The sequence below is a fragment of the Anas acuta genome, chromosome Z, assembly GCF_963932015.1.
Source record: "Anas acuta chromosome Z, bAnaAcu1.1, whole genome shotgun sequence".
In the NCBI taxonomy this organism is placed as follows: Eukaryota; Metazoa; Chordata; class Aves; order Anseriformes; family Anatidae; genus Anas; species Anas acuta.
The window spans coordinates 6,644,115-6,662,003 of NC_089017.1; the positions used below are offsets into that span (position 1 = coordinate 6,644,115).

The window sequence follows — 17,889 nt, forward strand, 5'->3', positions numbered from 1 at the left end:
TTCAGTTGCAGGGTCACGATCTCGTTGCAATCACAGAGACATGGTGGGACAGCTTGCATGAGTAGAATCCTGTCATGGAGGGCTATGGCCTTGTTATGAAAGACAGGCTGGGGAAGTGAAGCGGTGTGAGGCAGCAATTAGAGTGTACCCAGCTCCAGCTGGGGGAGGGTGAAGGACAAGTGGAGAGCTTGTGGGTAAGAATTAAGATGTGGGCTGGTATGGGGAATACTGTTGTGGGGGTGTACTACAGGTCACCAGATCAGGAGGAGGAGGTTGATGAGGCCTTCTACAAGCAGCTGGTAGTAGCCTCATGATCATGGGCGTTGGTTCTCCTGGGGGACTTCAATTTTCCAGACATCTGTTGGGTAAGCAACTTGGCCAGGCACGAGCAGTCCAAACGGTTCCTACAATGCATTGAAGATGATTTTCTGACGCAGGTGGTGGAGAAGCCAATGAAGCAGGGGTTGCTCCTGGACCTCGTCCTTACCAGCAGGGATGGGCTTGCTAGGGATGTGAAGGTTGGGGGCAGCTTGGGATGAAGCGACCATGAGATGATGGAGTTCAAGACGGAACTTGGTGGAACAAGTAAGGCAAAAAGCAGGATTGCAACCCTGGACTTTCGGAGAGCCAACTTCGACCTCTTCTGGGACTTGCTTGGGAGTATCTCATGGGCTAGGTTGCTAGAAGGCAACAGTGCTTGTGAGAGCTGAGCAACATTTAAACAGCACTTCTTCCAAGCTCAAGATTGATGCATCCCTAAGAGTAAGAAATTGGGGAAGGGGGGCAGGAAACCTGTGTGGATGAGCAAGGAGCTCATTTATAAGATCAAAAGGAAGAGGAAGGTCTATGAAATGTGGAAAAAGGGCCTGTCCTCTTGGGAGGAGTACAGAAGGGTTGTCAGGGCCTGCAGGGATGCGACAAGGAAGGCTAAAGCCCACCTAGAGATGAGGCTTGCAAAAGACATAAAAGATAAAGAGAAGGTTTTTTTTTTTTTTTTTTTTTAAAGTATGTAAACAGTAAAAGGAAGACTAGGGATAATGTGGGTCCCTTGCTGAATGAGGAGGGTGTCCTGGTAAAGGGAGATGCTGAGAAGGCAGAGATCCTGAATGCTTTCTTTGCTTCAGTCTTTGCTTCAAGGACTCCCCCACGGGACTCCTCGACCCTGAGGGAGGAGAAAGTGTGGGAAGTGTAAGGTTCCCCCCTTGTTGACTGCAGAGTGGTTCAGGAGCGTCTGTGTGGGCTCAACCCACAAAAATCCATGGGTCCCAATGGGATGCATCCACATGTGCTAAAGGAGTTGGCAGAGGTGAACGCCGAACTGCTATCATCTTCGAAAGGTCCTGGAGAACGGGTTAGGTGCCTGAAGACTGAAGGATAGCCAATGTCATGCTGGTCTTCAAGAAGGAGGATCCGGGAAACTACAGGCCAGTCAGTCTCACCTCTGTCCCTGGAAAGGTATTGGAGCAGCTTGTTCTGGAGGCCATCTCCAAGCAATTGGAAGAGAAGATTGTTATGAGGAGTAGTCAGCATGGATTCACCACGGGAAGTCGTGCTCAACCAACCTCATTGCCTTCTATGATGGCACCACCAGCTGGGTAAGTGGGGGGAGAGCAGTGGACATCATCTACCTTGACTTTAGCAAGGCTTTTGATACTGTCTCCCATGATATCCTGATAGCAAAGCTGAGAAAGTGTGGGATAGAGGAGTGGACAGTAAGGTGGATTGAGAACTGGCTGACTGTCTGAGCTCAGAGGGTGGTGTCCGGAGGAGCAGAGTCCAGCTGGAAGCCTGAGACTGGCGGTGTTCCCCAGGAATCGGTGCTGGGTCCAGTTTAGTTCAACATCTTCATCAACGACCTTGATGAGGGAATAGTGTCTGCCCTCAGCAAGTACACTGATGACACAAGGCTGGGAGGAGTGGCTGACACGCCAGAAGGCTGTGCTGCCATTCAGCGAGACCTGGACTGGCTGGAGAGATGGGCAGGAAGAAACCAAATGAGGTTTAACAAGAGCAAGTGTAGAGTCCTGCACATGGGAAGGAACAACCACATGTATCAGTACAGGCTGCGGGATGACCTGCTGGAGAGGAGCTCTGAGGAGAAGGACCTGGTGGATGACAGGTTGACCATGAGCCAGCACTGTGCCCTTGTAGCCAAGAGGGCCAATGGCATCCTGGAGTGCAATAACAGGACCTGCTGGCCACGATCAAGGGAGGTGATCCTCCCCCTCTACTCTGCCCCGGTCAGGCCTCACCTGGAATGGCGTCCAGTTCTGGGCTCCCTGGTACAAGAAAGACAAGGATCTCCTGGAAGGAGTCCAGCAGAGGGCCACAAAGATGATACAGGGCCTGGAGCATCTTCCTTATGAGGAAAGGCTGAGACCTGGGTCTGTTCAGCCTGGAGAAAAGAAGACTGAGAGGGGATCTCATCAATGTGTATAAACATCTGAGGTGTGGGTGACAGACGGATTTGGCCAACTTCTTTTCAGTGGTTTGCAGGGATAGGACAAGAAGTAATGGCCACAAGATGGAGCACAGAAAGTTCCGCACCAACATGTGAAAGAACTTCTTCAGGGTGAGGGTGACGGAGCACTGGGACAGGCTGCCCAGGGAGGTTGTGGAGTCTCCTTCTCTGGAGATATTCAAGGCCCATCTGGACGCCTACCTGGGCAGCTTGCCCTGAGGAACCTGCTTTGGCAGGGGGATTGGACCCGATGATCTTTCAAGGTCCTTTTTGACCTCTTCAATTCTGTGATTCTGTGAACCAACCCAAACCTACACAAGAAAGGTTTCAGGTAAGATAACAGAAGAAATAGGTATGACTTAGATATTAGAGACAAGGGGTACACCCAGAGAAAACCCACAGCAGGAAAAGATAAGCTAATAAACTTGATAAGCTTAAAACAAAATATGGGTTTGTTTGTTCTAGTAGCCTAAAGAGTCAATTAGTTACATTCTTATAAAACCAATCACAGAATCGTCTAGGTTGGAAAAGATCTCCAAGATCACCGAGTCCAACCTCTGACCTAACAGTAACCAGTCCTCCACTAAACCATATCCGTAAGCTCTACATCTAAACTTCTTTTACAGACCTCCAGGGATGGTGACTCAACCACTTCCCTGGGCAGCCCATTCCAATGCCTAACAACCCTTTCAGTAAAGAAGTTCTTCCTAATACCCAACCTAAATCTCCCCTGGCACAACTTTATCCCATTCCCCTTCATCCTGTCACCAGGCACATGGGAGAACAGGCCAACCCCCACCTCTCTACAGCCTCCTTTAAGGTACCTGTAGAGAGCAATAATGTTGCCCCTGAGCCTGCTCTTCTCCACGCTGAACAAGCCCAGCTCCCTCAGCTGCTCCTCGTAGGACTTGTTCTCCAGACCCCTCACCAGCTTGGTCACCCTTCTCTGGACTCTCTTGAGCACCTCCATGTCCTTCTTGTAGCGAGGGGCCCAAAACTGAACACAGTACTCGAGGTGCGGCCTCACCAGAGCCGAGTACAGGGGGACGATCACCTCCCTAGCCCTGCTGGTCACGGTGTTTCTGATACAAGCCAGGATGCCGTTGGCCTTCTTGTCCACCTGAGCACACTGCTGGCTCATATTCAGCCGACTGTCCACCATCACTCCCAGGTCCTTCTCTGCCTGGCAGCTCTCCAACCACTCCTGTCCCAGCCTGTAGCTCTGTTTGGGGTTATTGCGCCCCAGGTGCAGGACCCGGCACTTGGCCTTGTTGAATTTCATACAGTTGGCCTCAGCCCATTGGTCTTGCATAATACGCAAATAGGTAACACCACAAATTTATAGCACAATAATTCACTATGTAATTTTAAACTCTGATTACTTGAATTCCAGCTCTCCAAAAACTTGGAAAATAATTTTGGAAAAATATATATTTTTTTAAATTTGGAAAATAATTTTATTAGTAACTATTACACTGTAAGCACACAGAACTGCACTTAGTGCTGGAAATGTCAATCTACAGTGTCCCTCTAATAATAGAAATCATATGAATACCCTTGAAACTTAAAAAGACTGTGAAAGTCAGAAGTTGCCAAGGTACTTATTGAACTAAGAATATACTGACTTAAAAAAAAAAAAAGGAACTCTTGTAATATTTAATCTGTGGATTTTTGCATGTTTCACATTTTAGGATTAACCCCTTAAAGACTATTCAACTAAATTCAGACTCCTAACCTACCACCCTAAAGCTAAATCACAAAACTGAATTAATTTACAAAACACAAGCATGAATTCTCACCCTACATATTTATTACTAGCCTAAATATAAGGGGTTAATCTTCAGTTAAACATGCCGTGTCCACACTACTTCTTCATTAAAAGTTAACAGGTATATCAATTTTGGTAAGTTTTATTACGTGAAACACATATTACCCAGTCAACTATTTCAAAACTAGTGTGAACACTGCTGAACTCTGAGAGACAAAGACGAAAAGAAAAAAAAGCCAAACACAAAGTAACAGGAGATGCTAGGACTATGCATCCAAACCCCCTCCTTTATAATGTATGGCAGGTGTGACACTGAGCTTTAGAAAACCTTGGTCAAAAATCCTTCCGATGTCTTGGCAGCAACCCCTGACAGGAATCAAGTCCCTCTGCTAGAAGGCTTTGGACCGGGGCTGTTAGCTAAGGATGGAAAAAAACACACGCGCACACACATATGTGTTTATAAATATGTACACTTTGTTTGCTGAAGGAAATATTCCACAGCAGGGGTTAGAGCACTTTGAATGTATCAGATTTGGGAAACTGTCAAATGCACAACACTGTAAGGAACAGTAGCTATGCAGTTAACAATTTTATTTCACACTGTATTTTTTCTTTTTTTTTTTTTCTTTTATCTTGTAATGGGATTATTACACATCAAACACGATTCTACTCCAAGTGCAAATCTCAGTCTCATCTTTATTCAAACTGGTTCTTCCGGTAAAGCCTTCCTTATCACCTGAACTAGCTTCCCAAGCGAGCTAAAAAAAATGAAAACTTTAAACCATTGTAAGACACAGAGCATGAGAAGCTGCAGTAAGAAAAAAAAACACAAACACATACTGTTAACTCTGCAGCAAATAACCAGCAGTCTTCATAATAGGGCTTTCTTTGCTGCAATAATTTGCAATTCAGTCTTCTATTTTCTCTCGTTTCAAGAGTGAACTTTACTGCACATCCATTTTATTCTGCTCAGTGTCTTGAAGAGAAAACTAACTTGATTTGGCTTGCCTAGAGGCAGTACTGCATTCGGCAGTGAATAAACTCACAACGATCATTTTAACTCAAGTGTGGGTCAGACAAAAATACAGGTTTGTTTCCTTTGGGGGGCATAAGTTAAGGGATTGATTGTAGGCATTAGAAATTTATTTTTAGTCTGCATCATAAAATTTTAGGCCTGAAAAAATTCAATTGAAATTGAGTATTATGGCAGGAATCAATATTGCACTTTTGCACAGTACACTAAGAAATTAATATAGTGTTTAAGGTTAACTTCTTTTTATGATTAATCTAATTTAATAATCAAAGCTTTTAAGTGAGAGTATTCCTTAAGGACTTAAGCAATATGCAAAGTCTGATTCAGACAAACCAAAAGTCATGTGACACTTATAATTGCCAAAAACCAAGTAGTATTGGTTGGATGTGACAGTACATGTACAAAGCATTTATAGCTAGGTATGATATGTGCAGCTTAAAAGTCATGTACAAAGCACTCAAAGACTCTTCAGAAGTCATCCAAACTACAGAATGCATCTTGATTTTGTTCTGATTACATAGGATGACTTTGTTAACCTAGTTTGCCTTTGATGCACTAGTCACAGCTACAGAACATTTACTAATACAGTATAAAACCTCAAGTATTTTAGAGGACATGTAATGATCAGATGAAATTAAAAAACTGTGGCTTATATAAATATGTATATACACAAGCACATGTATACATAAACAAACACAATTTTTCAACCTGCATGAGAAGCATTAAGATAACACCAGATTTCCTATTTGTAGGTTCATTGTCAATCACCAGAACCCTGTTTGCCATGTCTTTCAACTATGAAAATACAGGATTAAAAGGAAACAAAAGTTAATTTTATCTGACCCGTAAATAAAAAGAACCAATGTACTGCAGACATTAATCATGCTTGTTGGCTTAAAAGCTTTTGGAGCTTTGAAAGTGTTACAGAACAGACCCTAAAGCAACACTGCTGGCACCAGAGAAACTGTGGACTTCAGAAATGTAAATTGATTTATAAACTCAACCTTCTGCTTCAGCTCAATGACAAAGCCATTTCTTACACTACTCGTCTGGGTTTGCCAGTTGGATAGAAGACTGATTGTAATACCAGGAGCCTAAATATACTCAAAAAAGCACTCCAGACCAAGAAGCAACCTCAGAGAGCTGGAAAAAATCGCACTGTCTTTTAAAGTTAGAAGCACCATTACCATCAAAATTATTACACAAATGTATTTTAAGTGGTACTGCTAATTGGAAGTGTAAGTGACGGTAATACCGATCCAGTTTAAATCCAAGACCATGTGATTTGTTTTTCTAAAATGATAAAATCTTTATCTTAGGGCAAGACTGCTCTACAAAGCCAGTTTATAGCCACATGCTGTAAAATACTTAGTTTTTCAAGTTATTTTATAAGAGGGGAAAAACACTTAAGTTTGTACCTTTTCCAGAAAGCTGAGGTTGGACATAAAGTTACAATTTCAAAAAATTAAATAAATGCATCATATAAACATTTATTTTAACCAACTGTTGTCTACTAAGACTGGTTGTTGAAAAACAAGGTTTCAATCAGTATTAGTGTGCCAGCATGTTACCTTCCAGGACCTTAACGCCACCTTAAGCAGAATAGATAAACGTATAAAATACATAAGAAAGAAGTAACATTTTTAACAACTTCCCAACCTCCATCCCTCATGTTCTCCTCCCGAACGACTGGAGATGTCAGCGTGATAGTAACTTGCATTTTGGGTTCCACATATGAATTTAAAATTATTGCTGCTTCTGGGACTGCACACTTGATATCATATTTCTCAGTACTTATTACCTAAATATTGGGAAACAGAGATTTCTATCAGCAACAATAAAAGTATGGAGAAGAAAATGGACTTCAACGTAGTCTTTTTAACAGAAAGACAGAAATGCAGCATTAATTATATGAAGCAAATACCTCTGTATTCAAAGAGGTCACAGTATATACAAATTAAAAAAATATATAAACATGTAGATGCACATAGATCTGTGGACTGACTTACTGTTATCAAATCATTAATGAAAACACACAGCAGTCACCAAGCATGCGAAAGAAAGAGGAAAAACTACCCATATAGGAAATTCATATGCAAAGTAAATTACACAGCATAAACTTTGACAGCATTTAAAAGAAAGAAAAGCCTCAGTGCCACTTGAAATGTCAATTGGGTATGATTCCTGGTCAAACATACGAGTCTTTTTTAAAGACAAAGCCTCAGCGATTCTCCTCCTTCCAGCTCTCATTTAGAGTTTGGGTACTGCTAGGCACATTCTATACTTGGCTGTCACATCTTCAGACGAGAACAAAGATTACTCTGCATTTCTTCTTGCTACTGATTTAATAGTTCTAAATATCTCAAGAAGAAACTGTAGGCAACTCCGTCATCTCCTTTTACAAACTAGAAGCCAGTTCTCTACAAAGACAGACCAGGATGAGCAATTTTCAGCTTTTCTTGCTTTATTACTTTGAGCAGGACCCAAGACTATTTCCTAATTAATCTGATCCTGCTAATGCTTCTACCATGCCACTGATTCTGCTGAGCAATTTACCAGACTGTACTGAAGACTGATGCCACAAGAAACCTTTCTATAATGATGGTGGGCAGGCTTTTTTTCAGTAGGGAGCAATATAGCAAATAGTTTATATGCGTTCCACTGAACGGTCTAAGACAGCCTTTTTATTTTCTGGTAACTTTTAAGAATGGTACCACATTAAGAAGCTACAAAACTTAATTTGTTAACTGTGGAACTATGAAGCATACGTACTGGAAGCAGACTGGCATTAATGGAGAACTTTGACCCTAAAGCAGTAAGCTTTCTGCAACACTGCACAAATTACCTCTGTCACTGGTGGTAACTGGACAACAGAAAGTCATCTTCTGCTCATTTTTGTTTTCCAATCAAATGAAGTCTATTAAACGATAATTAATACTACACCACTAGCATAAACACCTAGACACTTAGACACTTGTAAACACAATGTACAGAAAGCAAAACATGCAGCATGGTCACTGAATTCAGATGGAAACACTCAGCAAAACAGAAGAAATTCAACTTGAGCTATGGAATGCAGTAGTCAGCCCTGCAGACACATGACTTGGACAGATTTTTTTTTTATTATTTTTTTTTTTTTTTACACAGAAACTTAAAAAAAATCAGATGAATGAATCTGAACTGTACTTACTGCAAGTTGTTTGGGAAGACTTTCAGCAATACGACTGAGTAACATCTTTGAAGGCTTCTCAGCACATAACAAAACAAGATTGACATTCCTGTCTCCACGGAGCAGCAAACCTTTAGCCAAAACACCTACCCGTAAAACTCCTTTCAGAGCTCTGTGAAGTAAATTATAGTCAGAAGTTGCATTTAAAATAGTATTTAAAGTAGTATTAAAATTTTAAAGCTAGTCCTGCAGATAGAAAAATGAAATGGAATAGGAATATTCCACATACTCTTGAGGACACAGTCCTCATCAAAATTTACTGTATAAAAACCTGAACAGAACAGGACCCCTGGAAGCACTGGAAACGGTACAAGGAAAACCGTAAGATTTTAGAAACAAAAGGTGAAATTCTTAAAAAATAAAAATACCTGTCTTTACTGCCATCTTTTTTATCATCTCCCTCTTTGCTCTTGTTTTTTTCATGGTCGGTCATATTGTCAGAAACAAGTTTCAAAGCACGCTCAGTAATAGAAACAATTTTTTGGACTGCCTGAAGTTCCTCCTCTGTTGGATATATTGCCGCGTGTTTGGTCATCACGTAGCGGTCATCAGAGGAGTCAGGGCGGCGTACAGGCTAAACAGAGAAAAAAAGTGTATTTCTGAAATGTGACAACATTTCAAAGTTCACAGAATATTCAAGCCTCAAGTGACTGAAATGTAACAAAACATGAACTGAGATGTCCTTAACAACTTACACTGCTCACAAACAATCATGTTTGAAGAAAGATAAGCTGTAGCAAAATAAAACCAATTATGAAATCTCTAGATCCAAAATACTCCTCTCCCCCAAAATAAGTATCTATTGTCTTTTTATTAAATGGGAAATACTTGCATACTTATTCACTGCTGCAAAACAAGGTATCTATAGTTGCTGTTATAGAAAGAAGAATTCAAATAGCAAGGTGCCTCAGGGGGTCTCTAGTCAAACTTCCTGTGCAAACCACAGTCAGCTATAAGATCAGATCACATTACTCAGGGATTTATCCAGTCATGCCTTGAAAAATGCAAAAGATGGAGGCTGCACAACATCTCTGTGAAAAAGTTACTTCCTGTATGCGGTCTGAACCTCTCTTGCCAGTGGCAAGATCCCTCCACACAGCACATGTGTTGCAGCTCCCAGTCATTCTGGTAACCCCACATTGAACCTGCTACTATTTATCTATGTCTTTCTTGTACTAGAAAGCCCTAAACTGAGTGCAGTATTGCAGTTTGGGTTTAATGAAAGCAGATTGCTTTCTATCATCTATTGATTATGCTGCTGTTAATACAGATCAGGATGCTGTTGGTGTTCCTTGCTGGCAGGGCACATTGCTGGCTCATGTTCAACTTACTGTCTGCCAAGATTCCCAGGTTCCCTTTAAGCAGCTCTGCTACCCAGCCTGTCATTCCCCAGCCTGCACCAATGTAATGGGTTACTCAGTCCCAAGTACAGCACTAGCTATTTGTTCTTGCAGAACTGCATAAAGTTCCTGCCAGCCTATTCTTCTGGCTCACTTATGTCCATCTGGATGGAAATCCTGTTCTCAAAGGTACAGGTTGTTCTCCCCACCCTGATGCAATTAAGTTTCACATCAGCAGCAAACCTGATCAGCATGCACTAACTCCATCACCTTTCAGATGATTGATAAGGTACTAAACGAGACAAATTCCATGATAAACCCATGTGGTACTCCACTTGTTACCAACCTCAAAGGATAGTAGGACCCACCACTAACCATTATCCTCTGGGACTGATGATCCAACCACTTTTTACCCATGTATTTGCCCACAATTATAGAATCACAGAATGGTTTGGGTTGGAAGGGACCTTTAAAGATCAAGAAAATAATGTTGTATAATGCAAATTAAATAAAAGTAATACACAAATCCAGAAAGACTTGTATTTCAGAAGCATCAGTATTTGTCTTCGAGGCAACCTATTGTCATATTAAGTGGACTTATTTTGGAAGAAAGGTTTGTCTACACGGTTTCATTAGCATGTAATTTTTTCTTCACCTTTCCAAATCCTTTACTAAGAAACAATGGAGACAACTCAGCACTGAATAATTTATAGCCCTTAACTGTGCCTCCTGGTAAGTAAGATTTAATTTCTTCTCCTCAAGTTAAACTCACAGCTGGTCCTTGGGGCTGAGGAGGCATTCCTGGTCTAACTCCCAGCAGGCCTAGAGGTCCTGGAAGACCATGAGGATATCCTCCATCTGGTATTCTGCGACGGTCATCCCAGTGATGCTGCTCTTCCTCCATTCTCCTCCAGTACATGTCTTCTTCGTATCGCCTGAAGGGCATCAAAGAATTCTCTTTACATAGATGTTAGTATTTCCAAACATTCTAAAAGAATTCTTGGATGTACTAACTCACTCTCTTCCAGTAATTGTGCAAATACCAGAGAATTCCAGAGGGTAAATAGAAATGAATGGCTTTTTGAAAGTGAGTTTGTTTATAGCAAAGTAATTCTAGTAAGTCCACATTCCTCAGAGGGCTCCAACACTAGCAAATGAAAACCCCAGTGAGTTAATGACAATTTAATTTAAAACAAGACAGAGTTCCCACACCATTTAAAAGAAATAACCACAGGAGCAGAGTTAGTTTTAATCTGACTGCAGCTTTGTCTCATTTATTGATAAAACAACACAGTACCTCATTTCCATCCTCCAGCGTTCCTCCTCTTCTCGCCTTCTCCAGTATTCTTCTTTCTGCATCTGTTTCCTCATCTTTTCTTCTTGGATTTTTCTTGCTCGAATACTGGGTTTTACTTCTACTTGTAGATCTGGATTTACTTTTTTCTAGTTCAGAAAAAAAACAAATGAAATGTTGGTTTACCTCTTGCCATCTCAAAATTACAGACTTTTTTCTGGAATGCTTAACAGGGGAGTAAAATGCAGTTTCAGAACTACACTGAATGAGTAGTTGAAGAAAAATAGCTATCCAGTATTTTAAAGAAATAATCTATTACAAATAGAACGAATCCCCTCTTTACCTACATCAAGAACAAAGTAACTTAAGATTAAAATGTTACATGAAACACCAAGTAATTTGCTGTTCATTCTGTAGCTGGGTGACTATTCTGTAGCCTTAAAAAACATCTCCTCACACCTACTGTGTGCTTTTTGACACCCTATTCCTGAAAGGTACCTCATACAGATGTACAGGCATGAGTTACTGAATACATTTTTCCAGCAATTCTCTTCTTTCATCCCTTTCACAATTACACAAGTTAGTTACATCTCCTGAGACCACAGTAGATTCTTCTTACATTGCTCATAATAATCCAAATGCACACCATATGTCAATACAGGTGGCTTTCCATCCAGGACTGGAAAAAGAGCTCCAACGCTTGTTTATCAAGTGTCTTCACAAAAGGTTTATGTGGTCTATCCTGCCCAAATATTAAGCACTGTTCTTTTACACTGTTTGAAATTAATGGTAAACAACATAAAAGAACTTACTGTTGCTTGCATATGTTGCACCATATTTTAATGTTGCAAAGGTTCCCAAAAGCAACATTCAAAATGTTAAAAAAAAAATTCAAAATGCACTTTTGTAGTCTGCCTTACTACTTTGAAGACTATTCTGTGAAGAAAATCAACTAGAAGATGAATGCATTTCTCTACCTTCTTTAATGTGCTGTTCACTCGGAGTACTTAGCTATTCTTTAAATGTAAGACTGTGCAATTAGTCAGCTGTCATCTAGTGGATTTTCATATAGCTGCATCAACATTTTAACTAACCTTATACTGAAGTCTGTGCCGCCTCCCTTTTAAGTGCATCTCCTTGGCATTAGGATCATTAAAACTGCATTCACAAAGTTTACAGTGAAAGCGGATCACCTTTCCTTCATCATTTCTTACCTGGAAAATAAAGTTTAACAGTTGTTTTTGTGGGTTTTGTTGTTGTTGCTCTTTTTGTTTCCTGTTTTAAACCCAAAAGTGATGTAAAAATGAATTTAATTTAGTGACATTGGATACTGTCTACTCAACATATGGTAAATTAAAGTTCACACAATAACTAAAAGACTGCAAACTAGAACTTTCACTTCTGCCAGAGACACCACTGTGCTCCGTAACGAACAGTTCTTCCATTCCAATGAGCACAGAGCTTTAAACTTCAACCTGAGCATACTGAGTTGAAATTCATAATTGTAAACCTGCAAATAATGAAAAATTTACATCAGATTCTGGTCCTAGTAATTCCATCCACATCTCATACCACCGACATGAAGAGTGCCCCACTCTGCTCGAAACATACACAATACAAAAACGCGAACATTTGCACAAGCCTTTGCAGGTTCAATGCCTTGTTTCATGATGAACAAATTTTCACTGAAATAGTTAAAATACACATTTTTGTATCAATACCTCCTCCACATAGTCATGGCCCACTGGCTGGACATCACTTTGCAAGGCAGCAAGAGTTGTAGGAGTCACCGGTTCAGTTTTTACTTCCTGTTTTATTTCCTGTGTTTGTACCATGGCAACAGGAGCTGTTTTAACAATTTCTGCTGACTTCGTATCTTCGACTTTAATACCTGTTGTCTGAAGTTTATTACCACCTACAAATCAAAACATTAAAATTTTTAACTTCTATTAAATGAGAACATGATTACACATGATGTACAAACATCAATGTTCTGGCCAAAGCTTTATCAGTCTTCTAAAACAAGGTAAAACTTAAACATATTAAAACTATAATTAAACAGTCTTGTTTTTTTAATAAGTAAGTTTGAAAACATTCGAGTTTGTTTTAAACACTTAATATTAGTTTTAGCACAAAAACCTACTGCTTTACATGATTTTCATCATTCACTTTCATGATTTTTCAAAATAGATGAGACTGAAAGGGACAAAGACATTGTAATAGTCTCTTGTCATCATCAAATCTTTTTGTAAATGGATCCAAAAATGTGTTTTAAAACAACATAATTTGCATATTAGCAAAGATACTATGCTCTCAATGTTGCAACTGCGTAGGTTTCTCCCTCAAGAGGAGGATAGCTTATTTCAGAACAGTTGCTTCTTATCTCTGTATGTCTATCAAGCTCATTTCAAAAGCTTCCATGTTACACTTCCACTGTTATACGGATGCTTCACTTGTCCAGTTATCAACTGGCCTGCCTGCCTTAGTAGCCCAAACTGTCAACTAAAATTAGGACCAACTGGATTATAAACTGCAATACTCCATCAGCTACTATGTAAGAAACCAAAACACTCTTATGAAAGAGGAGGAAGCCTCCAGGAAAGGTCAGGTGGAGACAACAGGTCAGGAAACACCATGAATTGTGAAGCAAAACTTTTATATGCATTTTTATCTTCAGCTATCATTTATTAGTCATGCATGGTTAACTAAATACATTTGCATTTGCTACACTAAGATCTTTAAAAAAAAATATGGAATAGGTTAGGTTTCAAAATAAAGACTGACTTCTGTACTTGCCAACAAAGTTTATTTTCGGTGTAGATATTTTCTTTACAGCTATATTAGCAGCAGGTGAAGTTGTTTTGTTGTTGGACGCCGTGTTAAGTGGTGTGTTTGTCATGGGAGTAAGAATTTTCACTGCAGAAGATGCAACAGAGGAGTTCACAGTACTGCTGCTAGTTGCTATATTTGAAGCAGATGCAGCTGGTTTGGAAGCAGATGTGGATGTTGAGGAAGTTGCCTGGGTAACCACATTTGGTTCAGTTGAAGGAATGGGTTTGCCAAGTTTTGTGTGCAATTTTACTACCTATAAAAATAAAGAGAAATTCATAAAATGTTCCTGGGACAACCAGAAAAAAAATAACTTGTTATAGGTTATTGAAGCTGTGATGCAAGCATTAATATGATGCCAAAAAAAAAAAATCAAGTGATTTGGGCAAAAAAAAAAAAAAGAACATGTAGAAGTTTTTGTCATCTGTAAGAATGAAATAGTTAAGTGTCATCTTAGATTCCTTATTTCCATCGCAAATTCAGCATTTACTCCAAAAGCTATGTGGATGAGAAAGCCAATAAACTGAAAGGCCCATAAAACTTAAGGAAGGATTTTGCTCAAACTGTTCTAATGTCACTGTTCTGCTGCCTGGTTGCTTTTTCTTCTCTTCAAAAAGCACAGTAAATTAAATTACTTTGATTCCAAATATACACCTTATAAGTAAAAGTTATTTAAATCAAATTCAACGATTCTTTCTCTTTTGATCACTATCTTTTAAGTATATTCATTTTGAAAGAACAGCCAAATTACTTAGCAAAACTGAAGAGATTCCTTAGACAAAGTAATTGTTTTTCTCATTAAGCACATCCACAGAGGCAACTAAGGAGGATGTGAGAGGTATTTTAGAGCTCTTAAAATTCATAGAAAGCAAAGAGTCACATGCTTTGTCTTAACTTCTATCTTAGTGCTTAAGGATATCTAGCTGTCTAGTGCTTAAGGATAGAATATTGCTTTTTTTTGGAACAGCTGACCATCACCTGAAAAAGAAATGCAAGCAGTCCATAAAAACCAAACATGAAAAACGAAAGCTAAAGATTAGGAAAGATTTCAATGTAGCAGTAAAAAAATATGCTAGACACACCATTAACACAAACATGTGTAGACAATGATAATATGTATACAACAGTACAAATACACTTAGTTTTTTGTTCCTTTTTTTTTTTTCCCCTTTTTAAAGTAAATCACATTTTCTCCACTGGAATACAGACTGTACGTTTAAGCAACTCTTCAAAATGACTTTTGCAGTAGAATGTACAGGATTCTTCATAGTGTGTCAAAGTAAGAGATTTCTTTGAGATTTCAGTTTTACACAGACGACAACTTAAATTAGCAGTAGACAGTGACTATCTACAGGGAAACATCCACATGTATGAGGTTAATATATACCACACTCCATATACCTACCCAATTACTGGACACACCACAAAAAAAAATGGCTAAACATATTTATGAAAGAAAAAACACTAGACTAGTCTAAATTATATTTGTTCTTGCAGTAACAAAACTCATATTGAGGAAACTTTTAAATGCACTGTGAGATTTCTTTATTTTAATAGGAATGTTGTTACTGCTACCACTTTGTACAGTGCTCTGAGATAGAAAGGTAGGAGCTGTAAAAGCTGAATATTAACACTGTTACTGACATCAATCTTGCTCAAATTATGAAAAAGATCTGTAATATATAAACAAACACACTACAGTGCTATTCCTTTTACTATTGTATGACCAAATTCAAAACACAGGTCACAGGGTCACAGCGAAGCCTGTAGTCTTCATTCCAGCACGCCTACATATCTGCACCCAGATAGCAGGGAAAGCATGCTTACTTGAAGTATTCCAAACACACTCATTATGAAGTCTACTATTGTGGGGCACTGTTCTGTGCTCCCATAGAGAAATTTTGTTAGCAAGAAATGCCAAGGTGTGATGCGTAATTGTCCCGTCCCTTGGCACTGACTCAGCTTACAGTGTTTCAAAGCGCACTGTGAACTCCACAGCACCGAACACGTAGGCTGGCTACCAAGAAGAGTTTTGGAAAGAGTTAGCAAAGACAAGCATGACACTGCATGTACTTACTGACTCTTTTCCCCACCTTATTCTACATCTTCATGCTATGATTTCCATCCTTTCCCTAATACATTCCCTCCTCATTGATGCAGTGACAGTATTTTTCCCCCCTCTTCCCCAAAATGCCCTTCTAATAGTGAGCTTAAAGTTACATTTGAAACAGGAAGCAGAACTAAACATTTTTAAACAAAATTATTCAAATTATTTCTGCTCATTTTCTTCCCTCTAAGATGAGGGGGAAAATATACAACTGACTTGTGTAATAAGAACAAAGAAAGCTCTTACTTTCTGGTGTTTGGCTCCACGGATGTGGGCAGCGTACGCATCTGCTCCTGTACAAGACACATCGCAAAGCTCACAGCGCAACTGATTCTGAGTTCCACGAGCAGAAGTGCTGCTGTTATTGGTGTTCTGGGAAGCTTTTAATGCCGCTTCTTTCTTTTTGTGTTTCTGGCCTTCTAAGTGTTCTTTGTAAGTCTGTTTAAATAAATAATACACAGTAAACCACCTTTGTACTGCTTGTTCATCTTTCAAATGGATACACATAGAAGGTAACATAAAATACATGCTTTGTATAAGAACTACTTCCTACTCCTAACATTTATTTTATATGACATGCTCTCAAGAATAAGCAGGCCACTTGTAAGGCCAAGAAATTTTCTTCTCCTCCACCAGAATTCCACTGTTAAAAGTAATACAGTCTGGGTTTTCCTCCCCTACCTGCTCAATTTCTCAATCGAGTACAGTTCTAAAGATACTGTGACTGTAAACTTGAGATGATCAGAAAACTGTATCTAAGTTGCAGTTTCCTGCATTGCATTGAATTATTCTCATTTTTGCATTTGCCTCAACCTGCATGATTACACTAATTAAGCGTATCCTGAGAACAAAACAGTTTGATTCAAGAAGAAGGTAGCACATAAAGCTGTGCTGAAAATGAAATGCAGGAGTTGAGATTTGCTCCTATAACAGCAATGGCAACCTAGAGAGATACAGGGTGGGAAATAATGATAGATTTACTTAAAGAACTGTTGAGCCAAGCACACACAGATCTTATGTGAATTGGTATGTACTTTTTTTAACACTTTTACCCACTGTGAAACTAAACTGGATTGATGGAATACAATGAAGAACAAATTTTCAGGCTTAGCAGTGACAAAATGTATATAATTGAGTAATATTGAAAAACTTATTTTCTAAGACGTTTGCTATGCTAAACAAGCAAATCAAATTCATAGTTTATAATACTTCTGAAGTTCAAAGTATTGTTGAATCTTCTCTGTACAAGCTAACAGGATGCATCTTTTGTCTTCTCATAGTAACTCTGTAATAGCACACGCTTTCATTTAATTAATTATTCCTTTAATAAGATTGCAGAGTTGGTCTTTAAAATGTAACAAGTGTTCTAAAATAGGTCATTTTTTTAAGCTGAAGAACAACAAAAACGTATAACAGAATATTACATAACACAGGTACCTGTGGTCCAGCACAGCTGATCTTACAAACATCACAGTAGTGGATCTGGGGTGGTTTGGGAGGTTGTTTTGGTTTCAGTTGCTTATTTTGGAATGGTGCCTTTTTAGTAAAGGTGGTCCCTGTCCAAGCAGCTGTTGCAGCAGCAGCAGCAGCTGCTGCCGCCGCCTGTTTCTGTTGCTGCTGTTGCTGCTGGTAATAGGATGATGCAGCTGAATACACAGCAGCTTCATAGCCAGAATAAGAGGTACCTCAAAGATCAAAATAAAATAAATATTACATCACTGTACAGTACATCATGTATCAATTACATAACACAGTAGTTACAAGCATGCTGCGTAATAGAGTGTGTGTGGGGTATAAACAATTTGTTGATATCACATTACACATTCCA

The 17,889-nt window shown here is 39.3% G+C and overlaps 1 protein-coding gene across 3 annotated transcripts in view; it reads right to left on the minus strand.

Moving 5' to 3' along the window:
• The window catches only part of ZFR (zinc finger RNA binding protein), a 49,153-nt gene that overhangs the window by 10,055 nt on the left and 21,209 nt on the right, over positions 1-17,889 (minus strand). For 2 of the 3 annotated variants that reach the window (XR_011091237.1, XM_068667265.1), the window contains exons 6-15: positions 17,499-17,746; positions 16,308-16,499; positions 13,910-14,210; positions 12,847-13,040; positions 12,220-12,339; positions 11,129-11,274; positions 10,604-10,766; positions 8,860-9,065; positions 8,453-8,603; positions 6,922-7,063 (exon numbers count right to left, since the gene is read on the minus strand). Coding sequence is in view for 2 of the 3 variants with exons in the window: in XM_068667265.1 (XP_068523366.1) it covers positions 6,922-7,063; positions 8,453-8,603; positions 8,860-9,065; positions 10,604-10,766; positions 11,129-11,274; positions 12,220-12,339; positions 12,847-13,040; positions 13,910-14,210; positions 16,308-16,499; positions 17,499-17,746 (1,863 nt within the window). In the remaining variant the exon portion in view is untranslated. The remainder of the gene's footprint in view (positions 1-6,921; positions 7,064-8,452; positions 8,604-8,859; positions 9,066-10,603; positions 10,767-11,128; positions 11,275-12,219; positions 12,340-12,846; positions 13,041-13,909; positions 14,211-16,307; positions 16,500-17,498; positions 17,747-17,889) is intronic. The other variant, XM_068667266.1, reaches the window with a different exon arrangement.